The sequence below is a fragment of the Cricetulus griseus genome, chromosome 3 (assembly GCF_003668045.3).
Source record: "Cricetulus griseus strain 17A/GY chromosome 3, alternate assembly CriGri-PICRH-1.0, whole genome shotgun sequence".
Lineage (NCBI taxonomy): Eukaryota > Metazoa > Chordata > Mammalia > Rodentia > Cricetidae > Cricetulus > Cricetulus griseus.
Window position 1 is genome coordinate 199,215,100 of NC_048596.1, and position 17,706 is coordinate 199,232,805.

Consider the following 17,706-nt stretch of genomic DNA (forward strand, 5'->3'; position numbering starts at 1 on the left):
CTGGTCTTCACAGTGAGTTCCAGAACAGCCAGGGTTATGAAGAGAGACCTGTCTCAAACAAAACAATAAATTATTTATTTATTTATTTTGAGAGACATTTTGGGCATAACTGATACAATTTAACTATTATATGTATTGTTTTGTTTTGTTTGTTTATTTTTCAAGGAGTTTCTCTGTACAGCCTTGGCTGTCCTAGAAAGCACTTTGTATTCCAGGCTGGGACTAAAGGTGTGCACCACCACCACCACCAGGCTATTACAAGTATTGCAACCTGGTGCTAGAGAGATGGCTCAGTAGTTATGAGTGCTGGTTACTCCTTCAGGGGTTCCAGTTTTGATATCCTGCATCCAAATAGCAGCTCACAACCACCAACTGTAATTACAGTCCCATGGGATCCAATGTCTTTGGACCTCCACTGGCAATGCACAGACATACAAGCAGGCAAAAGACCCATACAAAACCATACAAAACTTTAACAAAATATTGTCACCTGATTCTTACTACTTTTTGTAATGTACTAGTAGAAAACTTGGAACCACACAACTCACGCTGCATTTCTACTGAACAGAGCAATGTTAGATGCCCACACAAGGAATGCAATGGTTACTTGCCAACTTGACAGAATGCAGAACCACTGGAGAAGCAGGCCACTAGGCATGCGTATGAAGAACAATCTTGATTACATTAGTTAATTGGAAGACCCGCCCACTACGGGCAACATCATTCCCTTGGCAGGAATCCTAGGCTGTAGAAGTAGAGGAAGCAAGCCAAGCACCAGCATACTAATGAGCAGTAGCTCATTAATTCTTTGCTGCATTAATTCTTTGCTGTCTGTGCTTGACTCTGGATGTAATGTGACCAGCTCCCTCTTAGACTCCCCACTGTTGTCACTTCTTCATCATGACAGACTGGAATCTGAAGTTTCAAGCTGAATCAATTCTCTCTGAAGTTGCTTTTGTCAGGGTATCTGATCACAGCAACAGGAAAGAAGCTAAGAGGGCTAAAGCAGAGTTAGCCTCTCCCCACCTGCTGCTTTCTGAAATCAAGTGTGAGAAGAGGGCCTTTGTCGTTACTGAGATATAACGAGACTCTCAGCTCCTCACGTAGCTGTGAAGCAGGTTCCATAAGACAAGACACCCTGGTACTGACAAGGAGACTGGCTCTTGGAGGGAGAAAAAACTGCTAGCATCATTCAACCTGTGGCAAGCAATAGCATCTTCTCCAGGAATCCTGCTCTAGCCCATCCATAACGGATTCCAAGGTTGTCTGGCAGACAGGGAGCCAAGTGCAGATCAATACTGGCTGAGACCCAAATGCCTTCATTGAAGGTGAAAGCTGCCTCTCTATATTTGGCCACAAACTTTGAGTTAAAAGCCAAGACACAAAAAGCTCCTCCGTGGCTGCAGGTGACTCACAGATCCTCAGCAGGTCCCTGAGGGATTTTATGTTGTTCCAGCATCAGTTACAGTTTCCTGTCTGGGAGTGTGAAGGAGAGCAGCAAGTGGAGAGCTGGAAGTAGGAGGGACAGTCCAGATCACTGGCTCAGCAGCTGTACGCCTGCAGTCTCAGCTTTTTCACCTGCATGTCGGTTTGACCTAGAGAGACACTTTGAGTGAGACAGAGAAGCCATTTCAGTAACAGGAAGCAGAGCTGTCTGTTCAGCAAACCTGGACAGAAGCCATTCTCTTTCATTAAATGAATTTGAAGCCAGTGAAGTGCGGTGCAGTCACACTTTCTTGTCATTGTTTCTTTCGGGTGACACCAGGATGCAACAGAAGGGCACAGCCTGCAACCATTCATTCTGTGCCTGTATTGAGGTTGTAGCTTGGCAGGGAGCAAGTCTCAGGGAACCAGAGTGGGTTCTAGGGAAGTGAGGCAAGGTCAGAATGTGACTATCATCAATACCGAGGACCTATGGCAACTCTAATGATCCTCAGGTGGTGAGAAGATGATGGTCTTGATGATAATGGTGAAAGTGGTGATGACTGTTATTTTTTCCATTGTTATAACAAAATACAAAACAAAAGCAACTTAACAGGATTTAGGATCACCATCAATGCATGCCTTTGGGTGTGTCTCCGCTGATGTTTCCCAAAGGGTTTAACTGAGGCGGGAAGACCCATCCTGAGTGTAGGTGGTGCCACTGTACGGACTACATGAAAAGAAGAAAGCTGAGTATTCATCTCTCTTGACTGTGGTTCACTGTGCCCAGCTACCTCTTGTTCCTGCTGCCAGGCTTCCCCTGCCATGATAAACTGTACCATCAAACCATGGGCTAAAAAACAAACTCTTCCCTCCTCAAATGGCTTTAATCAAGCTTCCTGTGGAGTGGCTTTTTTGTTTGTTGGTTTGGTTTGGTTTGGCTTGGCTTTTTTTTTTTTTAGACAGTTTCTCTGTGTAATAGCCCTGATGTCCTGGAACTTGCCTTGTAGACCAGGCTGGCCTTGAACTCACAGAGATCTGCCTGCCTCTGCCTGGGATTAAAGGCCAGTGCCACCACTGCCAGGCTACTTTGATTTTTTGTGACCATGTTTTAATTAAGGTTCCATGGATTGGAAGAGGCCTTGACAAAAAATCTGATAAAATGTAAGGAGTTGTTTTGCTTCCCAGTTTGGGGGAGGGCCTGGCCAGAGTGTGAAGCAGGCAGATCTCTGTGTTTGGCCTACAGAGCAAGTTCCAGGACAGCCAGTACTCATATACAGAGAAACCCTGACTCAAAATAAATAAGAAAGAAAGGAAGAGAGAGGAAATCCTTCATGGACATGCCCATGCCCAGAGGCATGGTGACTCTAAATCCCCGTCAAGCTGATGAAGAAGATTAACTATCACAGTTAGGCAACACAGTTCAGATGGTAGGGTGCCATTGGCTTGTGTGTGTAATGCCTTGGGTTCCATTCCTCATCTCTGCAAAAAACAAAACAAAACAAAAACAAAGGGGATCTATTTCAAAACACCTGAGTTGCTGGGTCTGGCTTGAGTCCTCTGGAGTTACACTTGTTTGCTTGCCCTTACCTTGAGAGGCCACTAGCACACAGGGTGGAGGTAGTTCCTACCCCAGAGCATTCTCTAGTCCTAGGAAAACATCTGATTGGCTCAGCCATGCATCACTTATCTTATCAGCTGTGACCAGGAGGCAGCTGGCTTTGTCCTGTCACTGAGGCAAACCAGGATTTCCTGAGGGGCTCCAATGCTGAGTCATACAAAAGGCCTACTTTCCAGGGGTGGCCTTACTAATGTGGAATGGTTACTAAGGTTGCTCCGAAGCATCCAGAAGACCTCACGCCGGCTGTGAGGCTCTAGGGCATACCACACCCATGAGGTGCGAGCACCAAGTCTGGAAACTCACTACTAAATCCTGGTCCTTCACCCCACAGCTGCAGATGCATTTTAGATTGATGCTCTGAACTGTACAAGCGCCCACCTCCTCGGAACTCTCCTTCGGTGCAGCTTGTCCTTACAGCTATCCAGGTCTCCCAGGTCCTGCTTCCGCGCTGTCCCTCCCCTTATGCCCTCCCTCCTCCTTGGGAGCCACCTTTGCCCAAAATGACAGTACTATGTGCATGGCCATTCCCTCCAGAGTGCTGGGAGCGTTGGGTGGCAGTGACTGAGGAAATCAGGTGATGAGGAAATCAGTCCTTCTGCGTGGCCTTCCTGATTTCCCAGCCTCTAGGCTGCTTCCTGCTCTGGAGCCCCCTCCCAGAGCCGACCTCTGCACTCTATAGCCCGGATGTGGCAAGAGAAACGAGATGCTTTGGAGCCTGTTCTGTTGCTTGAGCCGTGCTGTGTAGACTCATCGCGCGTCTGGGACCAGATATTCAGCAGCTGCTTGGGACTCGATCCAGCTACTTTGCTGGCATGCGAGACCAGGCTATTCTGCAAATGTGAACAACAGGAGCAAAGGCGTCTTTCATCCGATTGCCTCTTTGCCGGGCCAGAAGCCATTGGCTAGCGGTCGCCCCACTTCGTGCTGCGCGCGACGTGGATTTGAGACCCGTACGCTCCACAGCCTAGCTAGCGCTTGTAAATGACTGACAGCGCATGTGCTGTGCCGCACGTCAGCGCGCCAGTGGTCATGAGTCCAGCCCATTCCGGTCCACCCATTCCTGGCCGCTCCCATTCCCGCTCACTCAAACTGAAGGCGGCAGGGAGGTGCCCGACGTGACGCACGCGCATTTTGGTGCATGCTAGCGCGCATGCTCTGGAGTATGCACCTTTCCCCCTCCAAGAGCTGCGCGTGATGGTACAGCCTGGGCGGGGCAAGGCCGAATCCGCGAAAACCGCGCGAAATCCGCGGGAACTAGCTTTTTGGCGCCATGGCGCAAAGTCGTGTTACCGATTTCTATCCGCGCCGTCGGCCGGGCCTTGCTGCTCCGCGGGCTAAGTCGGCCTGTCTCACCCCGAGCCCCAGTGGGCTTGTGACCCCTCAGTTCATCCGGAGCAGCAGCCGCAAGCGCGCCCGTCCCTCCACCGAACCCAGGAGCGACCAGGCCGCGCCGCCCGCGCGCCGGAGGCTGCGGCTTCCTGGACTGGTGAGGCGCACTTGGGACCCCAGAGGACCCCTGGCTAGGAGAGGAACACTGACCATCGGGAGCTGAGGCAGGGAACTGGGCGCCAAGACTGAGGGAGGAGTAGAGTCTGGAGCTGGCTAGGCACTCCTCTGTCTCCCCCAGGGGAGCCAACAGCTGCCCTACAGAGGGGAACCTGGATTTGCTGGGAGGGTGCAGCAGGCAAAGGTTGGGGGTGATAGTTCCGCAAAGAATTGTGCTGGAGCATCTGAAATGGAGAGAAAACACAAGAGAGTCAGGCCTGGAGGCTACTTCAAGGAGGAGGAGGAGGAGGAGCCCCCCCCAGACCAGTGGATCTTTCCTGTGTCATCAATTGACAGGCACCCCCTCCCCCCCAGCCTAGGGTCTAGTTCACTGACAACCTGGTTCTGGCTCTTAAGGCCAGTGATCTTCTTGCAGAGCAGGTACCCCCCCACCCCTCTCCACCCTAGTGTATTCATCTGTAGCTTTTTGATTACCAGGACTCCTGCCCCAGTTCCCCAGTTGATCCCAGCTCTCCAGCTGACCCTAGTTCCCCAGTAAGCCCATCTCCTGTCAAGAAAATAAAGAGCACCACTGTTTCAGAAGGACCAGGCCTTTCTGCCACAGCTCAGCAGCGGGACAAGGTAAGGAGGCTGGACTGAGGGTGGGCTGTGGGTAGGGTTATGAATAACTGTTAGAACTAACAGCATCTGTGTCTGTAGGTCCCCTCAAAAGACACCATCTCAGAGCTCCAGTCCTGCCTGAGGCGGGCACGTAAGTTGGGAGCCCAGGCTCGGGCCCTGAAGGCCAGAATCCAGGAGAATGCTGTTGAGTCTTCTACATCAGATGCCAAGGTTTCCACAGAGCAACCATGGTGAGTCCTAGTGAGCCACAAGGTCCAGGGAAGGACAGGCTGTTGGGAGGCACTGTAGATCCTGAGTGGATGGGTGGCCATGACTTCCCGGGAGACAATTAGTGTGGCCATGGGGCTGGGAGCCAGATTGCCTAGACATATAGTCTACTCTTCACCAGCACTATGCACTTGTCCCCCAGCTGAAAAGGACATGGTCACTTCTGCCTTTGGCTTGTTCTTGGCACTATGGGCAGCTGTGGATGCTGTGCCTGTCTGGGTCTCTCTTTCTCCAAGCTGAGGGTGTTGGGCAGGCAGGTGAGGCAGAGCTGGTATGTCGAGCAGGCTGGTGCGTGTCTCTTTCTGGTGGTCCTCACTGGCACAGTAGATCTACGAGGACAAGGCTCTGGTTGTGAAGGGCTCTTCTACCTTGTTGTCTGGTGGGGACGTCGGGGAGGGGGGTTCAGATTGTGTGGCTTGATGGTCTAGTGAGACTCCTTCCTGTTGACAGTGTCAAGAAAGTCCCTGCCTACCAGCGCTTCCATGCCCTGGCCCAGCCTGGTCCCCCTGGCCTTGTCCTGCCCTACAAGTATCAAGTGCTGGCCGAGATGTTCCGTAGCATGGACACCATTGTGGGCATGCTTCACAATCGATCTGAGACTGTGACCTTTGCTAAAGTCAAACAAGGTGTCCAGGACATGATGCGCAAGTGAGTGTTGAGGGAGAGTGGCTTAGGTGCCCTTGAAGTCTGATGCCAGTCTGTGTGGTCCTTCTGACCTAGCCCTCTCTTTCTTCTGTAGACGCTTTGAAGAGCGCAATGTGGGCCAGATCAAAACCGTGTACCCCACATCCTATTGCTTCCGCCAGGAATGCAATGTCCCCACTTTCAAGGACAGCATCAAGAGATCTGATTACCAACTCACCATAGAACCCTTGCTGGACCAGGGTGAGTCTCTGGCAAGGCTGTGGGTGTGCTCACTCACCTTGTTCTTGTGGGGGAGCATGACACGCTGGTATCAGCACTGGTAGTTGGATTTGAGTCACGGGTGGGCAACTGGACAGGCCTGGAATCACCTTGTTTTCCTCTTACAGAGACTAGTGGTGGTGCCACCCAGCTCACAGCCACGTGCCTCTTGCAGCGCAGGCAGGTCTTCCGACGGAACCTGGTAGAGCGAGTCAAAGAGCATCACAAGGTGAGTGCTGGAGTTTGTGGAGGTCATTGAGCAGGTTCAATCCCTGCTGTAAGAGGTCATGGTCTTAAAGTGGCCCGCTCCCCCTTCAGTGGCTGTTCTGATTGCAAATACAAAGGTTTCTATTAATTAATCCCTTGCTATGGCTATCTTAAAATGTGAGGAGGGTTGATTCCACTACTGACATATGCTATAGGCTGGAGCTGGGGCAGAGCTGCCTGGAACCCAAAAGCTGGGGACCTCCAGATTTCCTTGAGACCCTGAGGAGGCTCCCTTGTCATTGTCAACAGTGCCTGTATGCTAGGAACGTGCCTCTTTTTTTAGTTTTTTGAGACAGGGTTTCTCTGTGTAGCTTTGGAACCTATCCTGCCACTCACTCTGGAGACCAGGCCTGCCTCTGCCTCCCCAGTGCTGGGATTAAAGGCGTGTGCCACCAACGCCTGGCTGGAACGTGCCTCTTTATACCTGGCTATGTGTACCCAGGCACAGAAAGGCTAAGTTGTTTGCCCAGGGATTTCTAGCTGGAAATGAATTGAGTAGCCCAACACTCCTTTCCTCCAGGCTTTCCTTGCTTCATTGAACCCCCCCATGGCTGTGCCTGAAGACCAGCTGACACGCTGGCACCCACGCTTCAATGTGGATGAAGTGCCTGATATTGAACCAGCTGAATTGCCCCAGCCCCCTGTCACGGAGAAGCTCACCACTGCCCAGGAGGTGTTGGCCCGAGCCCGCAGCTTGATGTCACCCAAGGTGAGGCTCTCTAGCCTCTAATTCATCCTGTTCTCCTCAGGGAGTACGGCAGCCTGACCCCAGTGGGTGGAGGTAATAGCTGAGTGCCTCTGGGTTGGTTATCTGATATTTTCTCAGCTAAGGACACAGAAATAAGATGTGCCCCGAACCTTCTCACTCACACACTCACTGCACCAGCTCAGCTGGCTGTGTATATCTGCTGGGCCTCCAAGACTAGGGAACTTGGCCTGGAGAGAGAGGGGATTCCTGGGTGGGACCCATGCAGGGCAAAGGGCTTCCCCTCACAGGACTGGGCAGTTAGTTACCATTTGTGACATCTGACCTGTGCCAACACTGCAGATGGAGAAGGCCTTGAGTAACCTGGTCCTGCGCTCGGCTGAGTCTAGTAGCCCTGGGTCCTCTAGTCCAGCACTCCCAGCCACCCCACCAGCCACTCCACCAGCTGCTTCTCCCAGTGCCCTGAAGGGTGTGTCCCAAGCTTTGCTGGAGCGGGTAAGTCCTGGTTAATGGGTAGAGGGCATTGGTGACAAGAGGGGGCCTTGGTAACTATTGCTGTTAAACCACTCCATACAGATAAGGGCCAAGGAAGTCCAAAAGCAGCTGGCACAGATGACGCGGTGCCCAGAACAGGAGCTTCGGCTGCAGCGGTTAGAGCGCTTGCCAGAGCTGGCTCGTGTATTGCGTGGTGTCTTTGTGTCTGAGCGCAAGCCAGCACTCACTATGGAGGTGGTCTGTGCAAGGATGGTGGACAGTTGCCGAGCTGCCCTGAGCCCAGGTTTGTACAAAGCAAGAAAATGGTGAGGGGGGGCTGGAGAGGTGGCTCAGCGGTTAAGAGCACTGGCTGCTCTTCCAGAGGTCCTGAGTTCAACTCCCAGCAGCCACATGGTGGCTCACAGCCATCTGTAATGAGATCTGGCGCCTTCTTCTGGCCTGCAGGCATAGCATACATGGAGGCAGAACACTGCACACATATATAATAAGTAAAACTTAAGAGATGGTGATGAGGGTGGGCATGGTCATGCTCACTGTGTCCTTGGCAAGGAGCTGGGTCCATTTCTGACCAGGGACAGTTTGCTTGCCATGGACTTGTTGGAATCCCAGTTCTGCCGCTTAGGGGCTCATCTCAGCTGTCAGGCCTGGAGCAAGCTGTCACCAAGCTTGGAGTATGTGTGTCTTGCCCTTGCTGTTCATCCCCCTGGTGTTTGAGAGCAGGGCCCAGGCCTCTGCTTGGATCCACTGCACACAGGTTAAGCCTTGAGGGGTGTAAGGCACCAGGCTGGGTAAGTGAGTTAAGCAAGTCATCCAGGCACTGTGCTTCAGTTAACCACAATGCACTTCCACAGGGGAGATGGAGAAACACGTGTTGCTCCTATCTGAGTTGCTGCCAGACTGGCTGAGCCTGCATCGGATTCGCATGGACACCTACATCAAGCTGGACAAAGCTGCTGACTTAGCTGGCCTCACTGAAAGGCTGACCCACCAGATCCACACTGAGGGGTTGTGACTCATTTCTTTACCTGATAGTCTGTTCCCTTTATCAGTACAATGCACTTGAGCATCCCTCGCAGTGTCACAGGCCCAAGGGCTTACTGCCAGTATGGGCAGCAATTGTGCCCATAAAGTGCTAAATTGGTTCCTGAGGCTTTGGGTACCCCAGACCCAGCACTTGTGTGGGTGTTGGGGAAGTAGATTTGGAGAGCAGAGTATGTTAGATGCCCGTCCCACAAACTACTCATCTAGGTACTGGCAAGGTCCAGTTGGGAGCCTTAGGCCAAAGCCTAGCCTGTTCTCCATGCTCATGAAAGCTGCTGTCTTGCTTAGAGCCTTAAGACCCACACAGAGAACTTGGGCTTCTGGCCAGCTTTCATAAGGACAGAGAGTTCTGAATGGCAAGAGTGAAATTGGGCCTTCTGTATATAATGGAAATAACTATAGGTTTTGAGATCAAAATTTTTATTTAACCTTCTGTACCTTGGATGTGACTGTTAATCTTGGCTTTTAATAAAGTCACGTAAGATTTAAATAAAAGTAATACAGAAATTAAACTGAATGGGTCACCATAAAATACCTATAAATGATGCCCTGCTGTTGTTGCAATGTTTTCTTCTATGGCTAGCAAGACCAGGCCAGTAAAAGTCTGGATGGGAACAGTCTTGCTGGGGGTGTGGCTCAGCATCCCTACAAACAACCTGGTATTGATGTTCAACAAAATATGAATAAGGTATTCCCTTGGGCTACTCTCTCCATTTTGGTCCTAAAGGAATGGCCCAGAAAACTTCCTAGAGGCTGTGAAATCTATACAGAGCTGTGCCTACTGGTTTCCACCTGTTTTGAAGAGGTCTGCAAGGTGACACTGAGCCCCTGTTCCCATCATGTCACTCTAGAGACTACTGATGAAAGCCTTTTGCTTAAAACGGATTCTGGTTCTATAAGACCCTACGGCCGGGGCAGTGTGTGGGATTGACTCTGTGGAGAACATTTGCACAGGGAATCCCAAGGGACAGGGACTGTCACCTGGCAGCTATGGAACGTGATCCATGCAACAAGACAACAGGAAGCACCATATGTACCAAACTATTTATTGATCTGCTGTGTCATAACCCACAGTAGCTCTGCTCTGCTCCAGGACTCAGCACATATATAAAATGCAAGGACCCAGGTGGTCCATAGGCATGGCCATCAGCTGACCAAAGAAATGAGTGAATAGAGTTAGAGAAAGTGCAGCTGGTGGCTCACAAAGGTCACTTTGGTAAGGCTGAGCCACTGTTCAACCGTAGATGCTGAGGGCAGGGATGCAGCAACCATTCCAGTCACTCATATTGCAGGAGAGAGAAGAATGGTACTGATCCTAGCTTCTCTCTGCCCTTAAGTGAGGTCAGCTCCACCAGGCTCACACACTCCACCACCTCAGCCTGTAGCTGGCCCAGCAGCTCACAGGCAGCGCACATGGTTCCTGGGGTGAAGGGACGAGGAAAGACACAGGTAGTAAGGCTCTTGCTTAGTCAGCACCCCGGATAGGGCTTATCCCTTTGAAACCTCTTTATGCTACAGAGTGGCTCTTACCTCCAGTGGCCAGGAGATCATCTACAACAACCACTTTCTGGCCAGGTTCTAAGGCGTCTTTCTGGATTTCTAGTTCAGCCTGCAGACAGGAAGTAGAGTGAGAGTCTAGTAGCTAACAAGTGACCACCACCCCTAGCTTCTCCATGTTTCCTGGTGGTATAAACCTGGCCTGATGACTTAACCTCTCTGAGCCCCCACATTTACTCCTAGACAGCTACCCACTGCCTGCTTACCTTGCCATACTCGAGAGCATAGGAGGCTGACACTGTGGGGCCTGGCAGCTTCCCTCGCTTCCGGATGAGCACACAGCCCAGGCCCAGCTCCTGAGCTAGGGAGGGGCCAAACAAGAATCCCCTGGAGTCTAGGCCTGTTAGGATGAGAGAGGGGGCGTGTTAGGGCTGAGGTGTAAGGATTGAGTGAATAGTATTGACCAGGAATACTAAGTCTTACTAGCTATAACTAGAAGGCTGATGGCTATTGGGGCAGCAGCTTAGCCTTGGGGATGTTATCTGCCTTCTGTATCTAGCTCGGGGACACCTATGGTTTACTTTTGCCACCTCTCAAATACATCTGCCCAGGCGCACTTTATCGGTTACAGTTCAGGGTATATGTCTGGGGTCACTTCCAGGGAGGATGAGCTACTGTAGCAGGCAGATAGCATGCCCTAATTCCTGAGGTATGGCCAGGAGGAACCAGTAGGAAGTGGGCATCAGTAATTGTAGCACATGTCAGGGCTACCGAATTCTCTGGGGTTCTCACCCTCTGGGACATGTCTGACTCCCCTGGTGGACATTCAGCGACCCTAGGGTGTTTCTGAAGCCCGTGCTTGCACGGGGCCTGGTAAGTGAAAGTTATTTAGCACAAGAGTTACACTTTGGTGCAGCCCCTGAGACTACCAGGCTCTAAGCCTGCCCAGGCATGCCCTCGTGTGCCCCAAAGATACAGCATTTTTTAGCATCTAGTTCATCTTAGGTGCTACTCCTAGCAAGGAGGTTCCAGGGCCTTCCTCAAAGTTCTCAAAGCACACGTATGCTTCTTACAGTCCTGCCTCCAGGCTGCTAGCCAACTTCACACCCCAAGAGAGAAGGGCTGGCCCTGAACAAGGACCGAGCAGAGTTCATCTCTAGTAGAACAGGCACTGAGGGCGGAGGTCAGAGACCTAGCAGGGGTGGGAGACGCAGTACTCATCCAGGGTCAACGAGGGACCAAGGCAAGAGAAACAGAGTGCTAAAAGAGGGTTAGGGGTTGAAGAAAGAAGGGATAGGTGTGGGATGGACTGAGGGTGACATAAGGGAAGGGAGGGGAGCCTGCACAGTGGGGGACCAGCACGGCCTGGCATGGCCACTCGCCTGCGATGTAGTCGATCTTGCCGCCATGCGTGGACTTAAGGTGACTGGCCAGGAGGCGGATGGAAGCTCGGAAGGAGGCGGGGTCCTTCAGGAGGGGCGAGATATCCCTGGGAACAAGGAGAGGCTGGTGGCCGGGGAAAGGGGGGCGGAGACCCCACAAGATCCCCGAGACTGCCCATGCGCCTGCGCCGGGAGCCCAGGAACAGGGCTCCAACGCCTTGCTGGCTCGTGATCTCACCTAAACAGCACGCCGGGGATGGGGAAGTCGGGGAAACTGCGGATGCGCTGCGCCACCAGCTGCAACTCAGATTCCGCCATAGCCGCGTGCACGAGAAAGGGCGGAGGGATGTCAGCAGGCTGGGGTCATACCAGTCCGGGAACAAGGGTGGGGCGTCCTTGGTAGGTGGGGCTTCTGGAGCGGGGCGTCCTTAGGGAGCGATCCAGCACGAGGGGAGGCCGGGAGGGGGCGGGACGGGGCGGGGCCTCTGGGAGAGTGGGTTGCGGGGAGGCTGGCTTTTGGCAGGAAGTAACGCATTTGCTGGATATTGAAATAACCTCAAATTGAAAGCCTGGGGTTATTTCTGGGTGGAAAAAGGACGCATGCCTTGGCACCCTTTTGGATTTCTGGCTCCCGCAAGCCTTTTCAGTCCCGCTTCTCGCAGGGCCAGCTTTCTGGACCTGGAGGGGCCGGTGTGGGTGTTGTCCGGATCCCTTAGCCTGGTTTCGCCTTACGTTCCTTTGCTCTGTGTACTGCTTTCCGGACGTGCAGTGCGAGGATTGAGATTCAACCCTGCTTTCAGGAAACTGGTGGATAGTTTCAGGTCCAGAGATACAAGTACATTGCGTATTGCCTGGAATGGAGGGGAAAGCAGGGTAGCACGTTGGGGTAGGGGTGCCTACCTTGAGGCCACAGACCCTCCTGTGCAACAAGATGTACCCTCTTTTTTCTCTGCGGCTTTGGAGGCTGCCCTGGAACTAGCTCTTGTAGACCAGGCTGGTCTCGAACTCACAGAGATCCTCTGCCTTTGCCTCCTGAGTGCTGGAATTAAAGGCATGCGCCATCAACGCCCACGCCCGGCAAGATGTACCCTCTTGGTTTTGGAGAGGGGACCAGAAGATCTGGATAGCCAGGGACAGAGGAGTGGGATCTACCTGCCCAGCACAGTACCTGGGCCTACAGGTAGTCATGTGGAAGACTGTTCTCTGAGTATAATGGCCATTATCATATTCAGTGCGGTTATAATTGCTCAAAAGAAATCCTCCAGATTGGACCTATGTTCCATCAAGGAGAGGGTGTGAGGACGTTTTAATAGATTCCAATCATTCCTTTCCTCACCCCCACCTCCCTGCCTGCTGTAATTCTATCTACGGTGGTCTTTGGAGGTGTTAGACTATGTATGTATGTATGTATGTATGTATGTATGTATATGTATATGGTGTAAGGTTAAAGGGAGGCTCCATCTATGCATCTATAGGGAAGTTGTCATCCATGCTGGGTTGAGACTTTTCAGTTAGGGTGATGGAGCTGCTTTGGGGTCATCATGATCCTGTAAGCAATGAACTCACTCACTGGATGCAATAGTTACTTTGGTCTGTCATTGGTATTTTGTCTGAGGCATATAGATGTTTGTCTCCCCAGGGGAAGTTCATGCAAAAGGTACATGGGCCATCATTAGTATCATCTAATCATCTCTATTTTAAAAACCAAGATAGGTGGGCATGTTGGCACATGCCTTTAATCCTGGCACACAGGAGGCAAAGGCAGGTGGATTTCTGGCTGTGAGGCCAGCCTGGTTTACAGGACAGCCAGGGCTACATGGAGAAACCTTGTCTCAAAAACAAACAAAACAAAACAAAACAAAAACCCAAACAAACAGAAAACCAACCTGGATAAAAGAGCTAACACACTTTCTGTTCCTTTATTCTTGGTCTCTCAATTTCTCTTCATTATCATTTCCCAACCTTTACAATTCAGCTTTGGCATTACAATCATTGCACAGATGTGAAAACTTGTTCATGATGAACAACTCCCATGAGCCTTCAGGAAGGGGTTTTGGAGATTATATCTTGTAGCCTGCACATGACAGTGGCAGGCACAGCAGAAATGGTTCCACAGTGTGCTAAGCCAGAAATTTAGGATGTCATCTTCCTGTTTCCATGGGGCAGTGACAGATCTCCCCTTGGACTGGACAATGTGGTTTCTTTAATTTATTTATTTATTTATTTATTTTGGTCTTTCGAGACAGGGTTTCTCTGTGTAGACCTAGCTGACCTGGAATTAGCTCTTGTAGACCAGGCTGGCCTTGGTTTGCCTGCCTCTTCCTCCCAAGAGCTGGGATTAAAGGTGTGCACCACCACCACCTGACACAATGTGATATCTTTACCTCTTGTGTGTAGCCAGTGGGAAAAGAGGAGGGTAACTCAAGGGAATTGACATGGGGATGAGGACTGATGGCCAGATAGATGATGGCTCCTTTGCATAGCACTGAAATCTTCAGCTTTGTCTTCAACACCAAGGTTGAAATATATGCAGGGACAGTGAGAAGGCAAAGTGACACCCCTTCAGACCCTGGACTGGAGCAGTGGGTCATGGTCAAGGCCATGAACTGCTTCTTTTTCAATAGCCAGATGGGAAGATGGGCTGCAGTGCTAGAAAGTGGACTTCAGGGTTAGGTCTCCAGTATGTGCAGACTTGGAACCTTGCTACTGGTTGCAGGGGCCATCTAACCAGTGGTGGTGGGCCAAGGGCAGCTGATCTCTGTCATCCCTCAGTCCCAAGGCCAAAGTCTTGTAGGCACTTGCAGGGCTGGCTGGAGATTCTGTTCTGGCTAATGGGCCCAGGAACACTTCTCTGGAACAGACTCAGGAGGTGTCAAACACTTCCCTAACTTTTCACAGCCTGGGGGTGCCCAATTCTAGAAAATGAAATTTAAGAAAATAAACTGCAGTTATTCAGACTCGTCTGGGCACAATTAACAAGATGTGGCCCTCCCACCTTACCCACCCACTTGTAGTGCCATCCAGAGTTCAGGGGTGTGGAGCCCAGGACCTTCTTCAAGCAGCAGCTCTGGCTCTGCAGAAAAGGGGGTGGGTGGGGTTCCAACTGGAAGGCAAGTAGCCAGGAAAGTGAAGCCCAGCTAGGGAAGCCTCAGGAGAGAACTTCACTCAACTGCTTACATCTAGGGCAGCTTCCAAGTGGGGGAAGCCAGGAAGAAGAGGCTGCCAAACCATTGAGAGACTAGGAGTTAGACAGACTCCTTGGTAGATAGACAGACAGGGGAGAAGCCATGGCTAGGTGATATAGATGGTGAATTTCCAAGACGGCAATGTTTTCCTTACCCCCCTCACTTGTCACAAAAGCCTGACAGCTTAAGACAAAAGCTCTGTAGACTTTATTTTGTATACAGTGTTCTGTCTGCACGTATCCCTGCAAGCCAGAAGAGGGTGCCAGATCTCATTACAGATGGTTGTGAGCCACCATGTGGTTGCTGGGAATTGAACACAGGACCTCTGGAAGAGTAGCCAGTGCTTTTAACCTCTGAGCCATTTCTCCAGTCTGCATTGTAGACTTATGTCTTCCACCAGCAGGCCCCCTGCTTATGGACTGGTTCAACCAGTTCAAGGCCTGCTCAGGACATGCCACACATCAGTTGTGGGCCAATCATACACCCTAGCTTTCTTCAACTGACCAACCCTAAATTAGAGAAGGAAAACCCAAGTCCTAGGAAGAGACTGGATTTTTCTGCTTCACAGACAGTTTGTTTTCTGTGTGTCTGCTACATGTGTGTGTTTCCTCACCCCCAATAAATGCCTTTCTTCAACTGCTGATTCTGTGTGGTGCTTGAAATTTCTCTGCTGCCTGTTGTACTCCAGAGTTTTCCAGCCTATTAATTATTGACTGGCATAGAAAATGAAGCTGTTCAAAACTTCTAGACAGTGCTACAGCAATTTGTTAGGAAAAGACCCATATTTTCCCCTGAGGCCACTCAATGGACTAAGCCTGAGCTACAGAGCAGCTGTAGATTAGATGGGAACAGCAATGCCCTACCATGAGGATAACCGAGTTCTTGAAGCCCTAGAAACCTGGTAGTCCTAAGAAACTCCTCGATCTACCACTGTCATTTAGAGGTCAGAACACTAATATGGTGGGGACTATCTCCTGAGCCAAACTGCTACCATCTTCAGGAGTTTAGCTGGGCTTCCTTGCAGAAGATCATGACAGGTTGGTTTGCTGACTATTGACTTCCTTTCAGGACTGACTACTGGGGGAAGCATAGGGCTCTCATCTAAGTAATCAGCCATTCCTTCTGTTCAGTTGCATGCAATTCTGCCCTAATTGCAGGCAGCCTTTTGGGTCTGGGGAGGGGCTAGAATATATAGGAGGAACCCCTATTTACACAGCAATGGGGGAGTCATACTTGCTGGGTACAGACCTTCCAGCATGGCTACTTTAAGTAACTCCCCCTCCTCTTCCATGTTCCTGCCTGTAACTCTTCATCCATTGTCCTATAAGAAAGCCTATACATTCTTTGGTTCCCCAGAGTAAACACTGGTGGAATGTACTTCCATTTGCTATTGGGTCTTTAGGAGGAGGGGTAGATGTTTACATCTCCCCCTGAGAAGTAATTTAGCAATAACCAACAACATAGTCACCAGTCTGTGAATGTAGTGAAGAAGCTGTTCCCAGTGGGACCCTCAGAGGAGGCTGTGCCCAGCCTGGTCCTGAACAAGGCTACTTACCCTCCAATAATCCTTAGTATTAGTGGGATGTTGTTCATTTCCCTCCCAGAACAATGATTTTCACTTTGGTGAGCTGCTTAAGTACAGGGAGCCAAGGATGAGACCAGTGTCTGGCATGGGTAACAGTAGCCAAGCACAGGCAAACCCCAGCATACATGCTTGGACCACTCACCATGACAGCCTGGTTACACACATTGAGCTGGGGCTGTCCAGGGACCAAGGACTTCTGGTGCTGCTGGACAACCTGGGTGATCCTGCTGAGGACATCCTGGTATTCAGCACTGGCAAAGCTGTAGAGAAGGCAGCTCTGGTTACAGGACTATTGTGTCTAAGGCCAATCAGCTCCTGGCAGGCAGCTCAGGAGGTTCACCGACATTCTAGGACATGAAATGGTCTAGCCTGGAAAGCCTGAGACCTTGAGTTGGTTTCCAGAGGTGGGAAGAGCAAAGATGGCAGTCTGAAGTCAGAGTGGGCTGTGGGCTCCCACCTGGTGACTCATGACCCTCTCTGGAAAGCTTTCTGTATTGTGAGCTGCTCTCCTGTTGTCAGACTCCACCGGGGGAGGGAAATAAGGGCCTAGGAATCTGAGCCATGGCAGGGAGTCCTCTGTTTACTGCCAACATGACCTGTGTGTGATAAGAACCCAGGGTGTGGGTCAGAGACCGGTCCTGAGGACTGGGGCCTCTCCACAGGAACTGCCACAACAGTTGGTACTATTTTGAAACACATGCACATATGACACATACTTTTTCCTTAGAAGGGACTGTCTCATGTTGAGAAGGGGTCAGGTACAGATGGAAAGAAAACAGCACACACAGCCCTAAAGTTCCAGCATAGGCACCTCCAGTGTTTGATGAACCTTTCACTAAGAAGACAGGATACCCATGCAGATGGCACATGGCAACCTCTGTATTATCAACAACTGTGGTCCTACAATGAAGTTGCAAGGACATCTATGGGGACCAAGTGTTTTTGTCATTTTAAATCATGTTTACTGTTGCCTACACCATGTGTCCTCAGGTAACTATAAATGAAAACCTGTGAGCTGCTACATCCCATGGGAACAAGTCGGTCTCTGGGCAGCATGGGGAGGAAGGACAAGAGCAGCCAAGGCCCCAGCCCTGGGAAGTGGCTGGTGGTTCCTCAAAGGTTAATGCTAAGGGGGAGCATGGTGGCTCACACCTTTATAGCCAACACTCAGGAGGCAGAGGCAGGCTGATCTCTGTGAGTTTGAGGCC

The 17,706-nt window shown here is 51.0% G+C and overlaps 3 protein-coding genes and 1 long non-coding RNA gene across 8 annotated transcripts in view; 1 reads left to right on the forward strand and 3 right to left on the reverse strand.

The window, feature by feature from the left end:
- Positions 1–471: 471 nt before the first annotated feature.
- LOC118237970 lies at positions 472–7,132 on the reverse strand. The gene is made up of 3 exons (XR_004769300.1): positions 6,360–7,132; positions 5,232–5,766; positions 472–4,773 (listed from the first exon to the last, which is right to left on the reverse strand). It is a non-coding gene; the product is annotated as an uncharacterized LOC118237970 (long non-coding RNA).
- On the forward strand, positions 4,314–8,820 carry Cdt1 (chromatin licensing and DNA replication factor 1). Its single transcript, NM_001246718.1, is given in 10 exon segments — positions 4,314–4,529; positions 5,027–5,170; positions 5,249–5,400; positions 5,888–6,085; positions 6,177–6,322; positions 6,469–6,569; positions 7,128–7,316; positions 7,656–7,808; positions 7,890–8,091; positions 8,660–8,820. Coding segments are annotated over 10 exon segments (1,662 nt in total).
- Positions 8,821–9,879: 1,059 nt separating this feature from the next.
- Positions 9,880–12,130, reverse strand: Aprt (adenine phosphoribosyltransferase). The gene is made up of 5 exons (XM_027410653.2): positions 11,967–12,130; positions 11,729–11,835; positions 10,613–10,746; positions 10,380–10,458; positions 9,880–10,269 (listed from the first exon to the last, which is right to left on the reverse strand). The coding sequence occupies exons 1-5, from the start codon at positions 12,044–12,046 to the stop codon at positions 10,127–10,129; spliced, it is 543 nt and encodes a 180-aa protein (XP_027266454.1). The 5' UTR covers positions 12,047–12,130; the 3' UTR covers positions 9,880–10,126.
- A 1,489-nt stretch (positions 12,131–13,619) lies between these two features.
- The window catches only part of Galns (galactosamine (N-acetyl)-6-sulfatase), a 39,276-nt gene continuing 35,189 nt past the window's right edge, over positions 13,620–17,706 (reverse strand). For 2 of the 5 annotated variants that reach the window (XM_027410648.2, XM_027410643.2), the window contains 2 exons: positions 16,641–16,758; positions 13,620–14,643 (listed from right to left, as the gene is read on the reverse strand). In XM_027410648.2, coding sequence (XP_027266449.1) covers positions 14,557–14,643; positions 16,641–16,758 — 205 coding nt within the window. In that variant the 3' untranslated portion in view covers positions 13,620–14,556. Of the gene's footprint in view, positions 14,644–15,097; positions 16,542–16,640; positions 16,759–17,706 lie in introns of those variants that run through there. The other 3 variants (XM_027410645.2, XM_027410644.2, XM_027410647.2) reach the window with 3 other exon arrangements.

What these genes read in the sequence shown, in the direction of transcription:
- Aprt (XM_027410653.2), bottom strand. Translation starts at nt 12,046, where the DNA reads ATGGCGGAATCTGAGTTGCAGCTGGTGGCGCAGCGCATCCGCAGTTTC. An exon ending in CAAGATCGACTACATCGCAG is followed by an intron (nt 10,747 to 11,728) that starts GCGAGTGGCCAT and finishes TCATCCTAACAG; the next exon opens with GCCTAGACTCCAGGGGATTC. An exon ending in TGATCTCCTGGCCACTGGAG is followed by an intron (nt 10,270 to 10,379) that starts GTAAGAGCCACT and finishes CCTTCACCCCAG; the next exon opens with GAACCATGTGCGCTGCCTGT.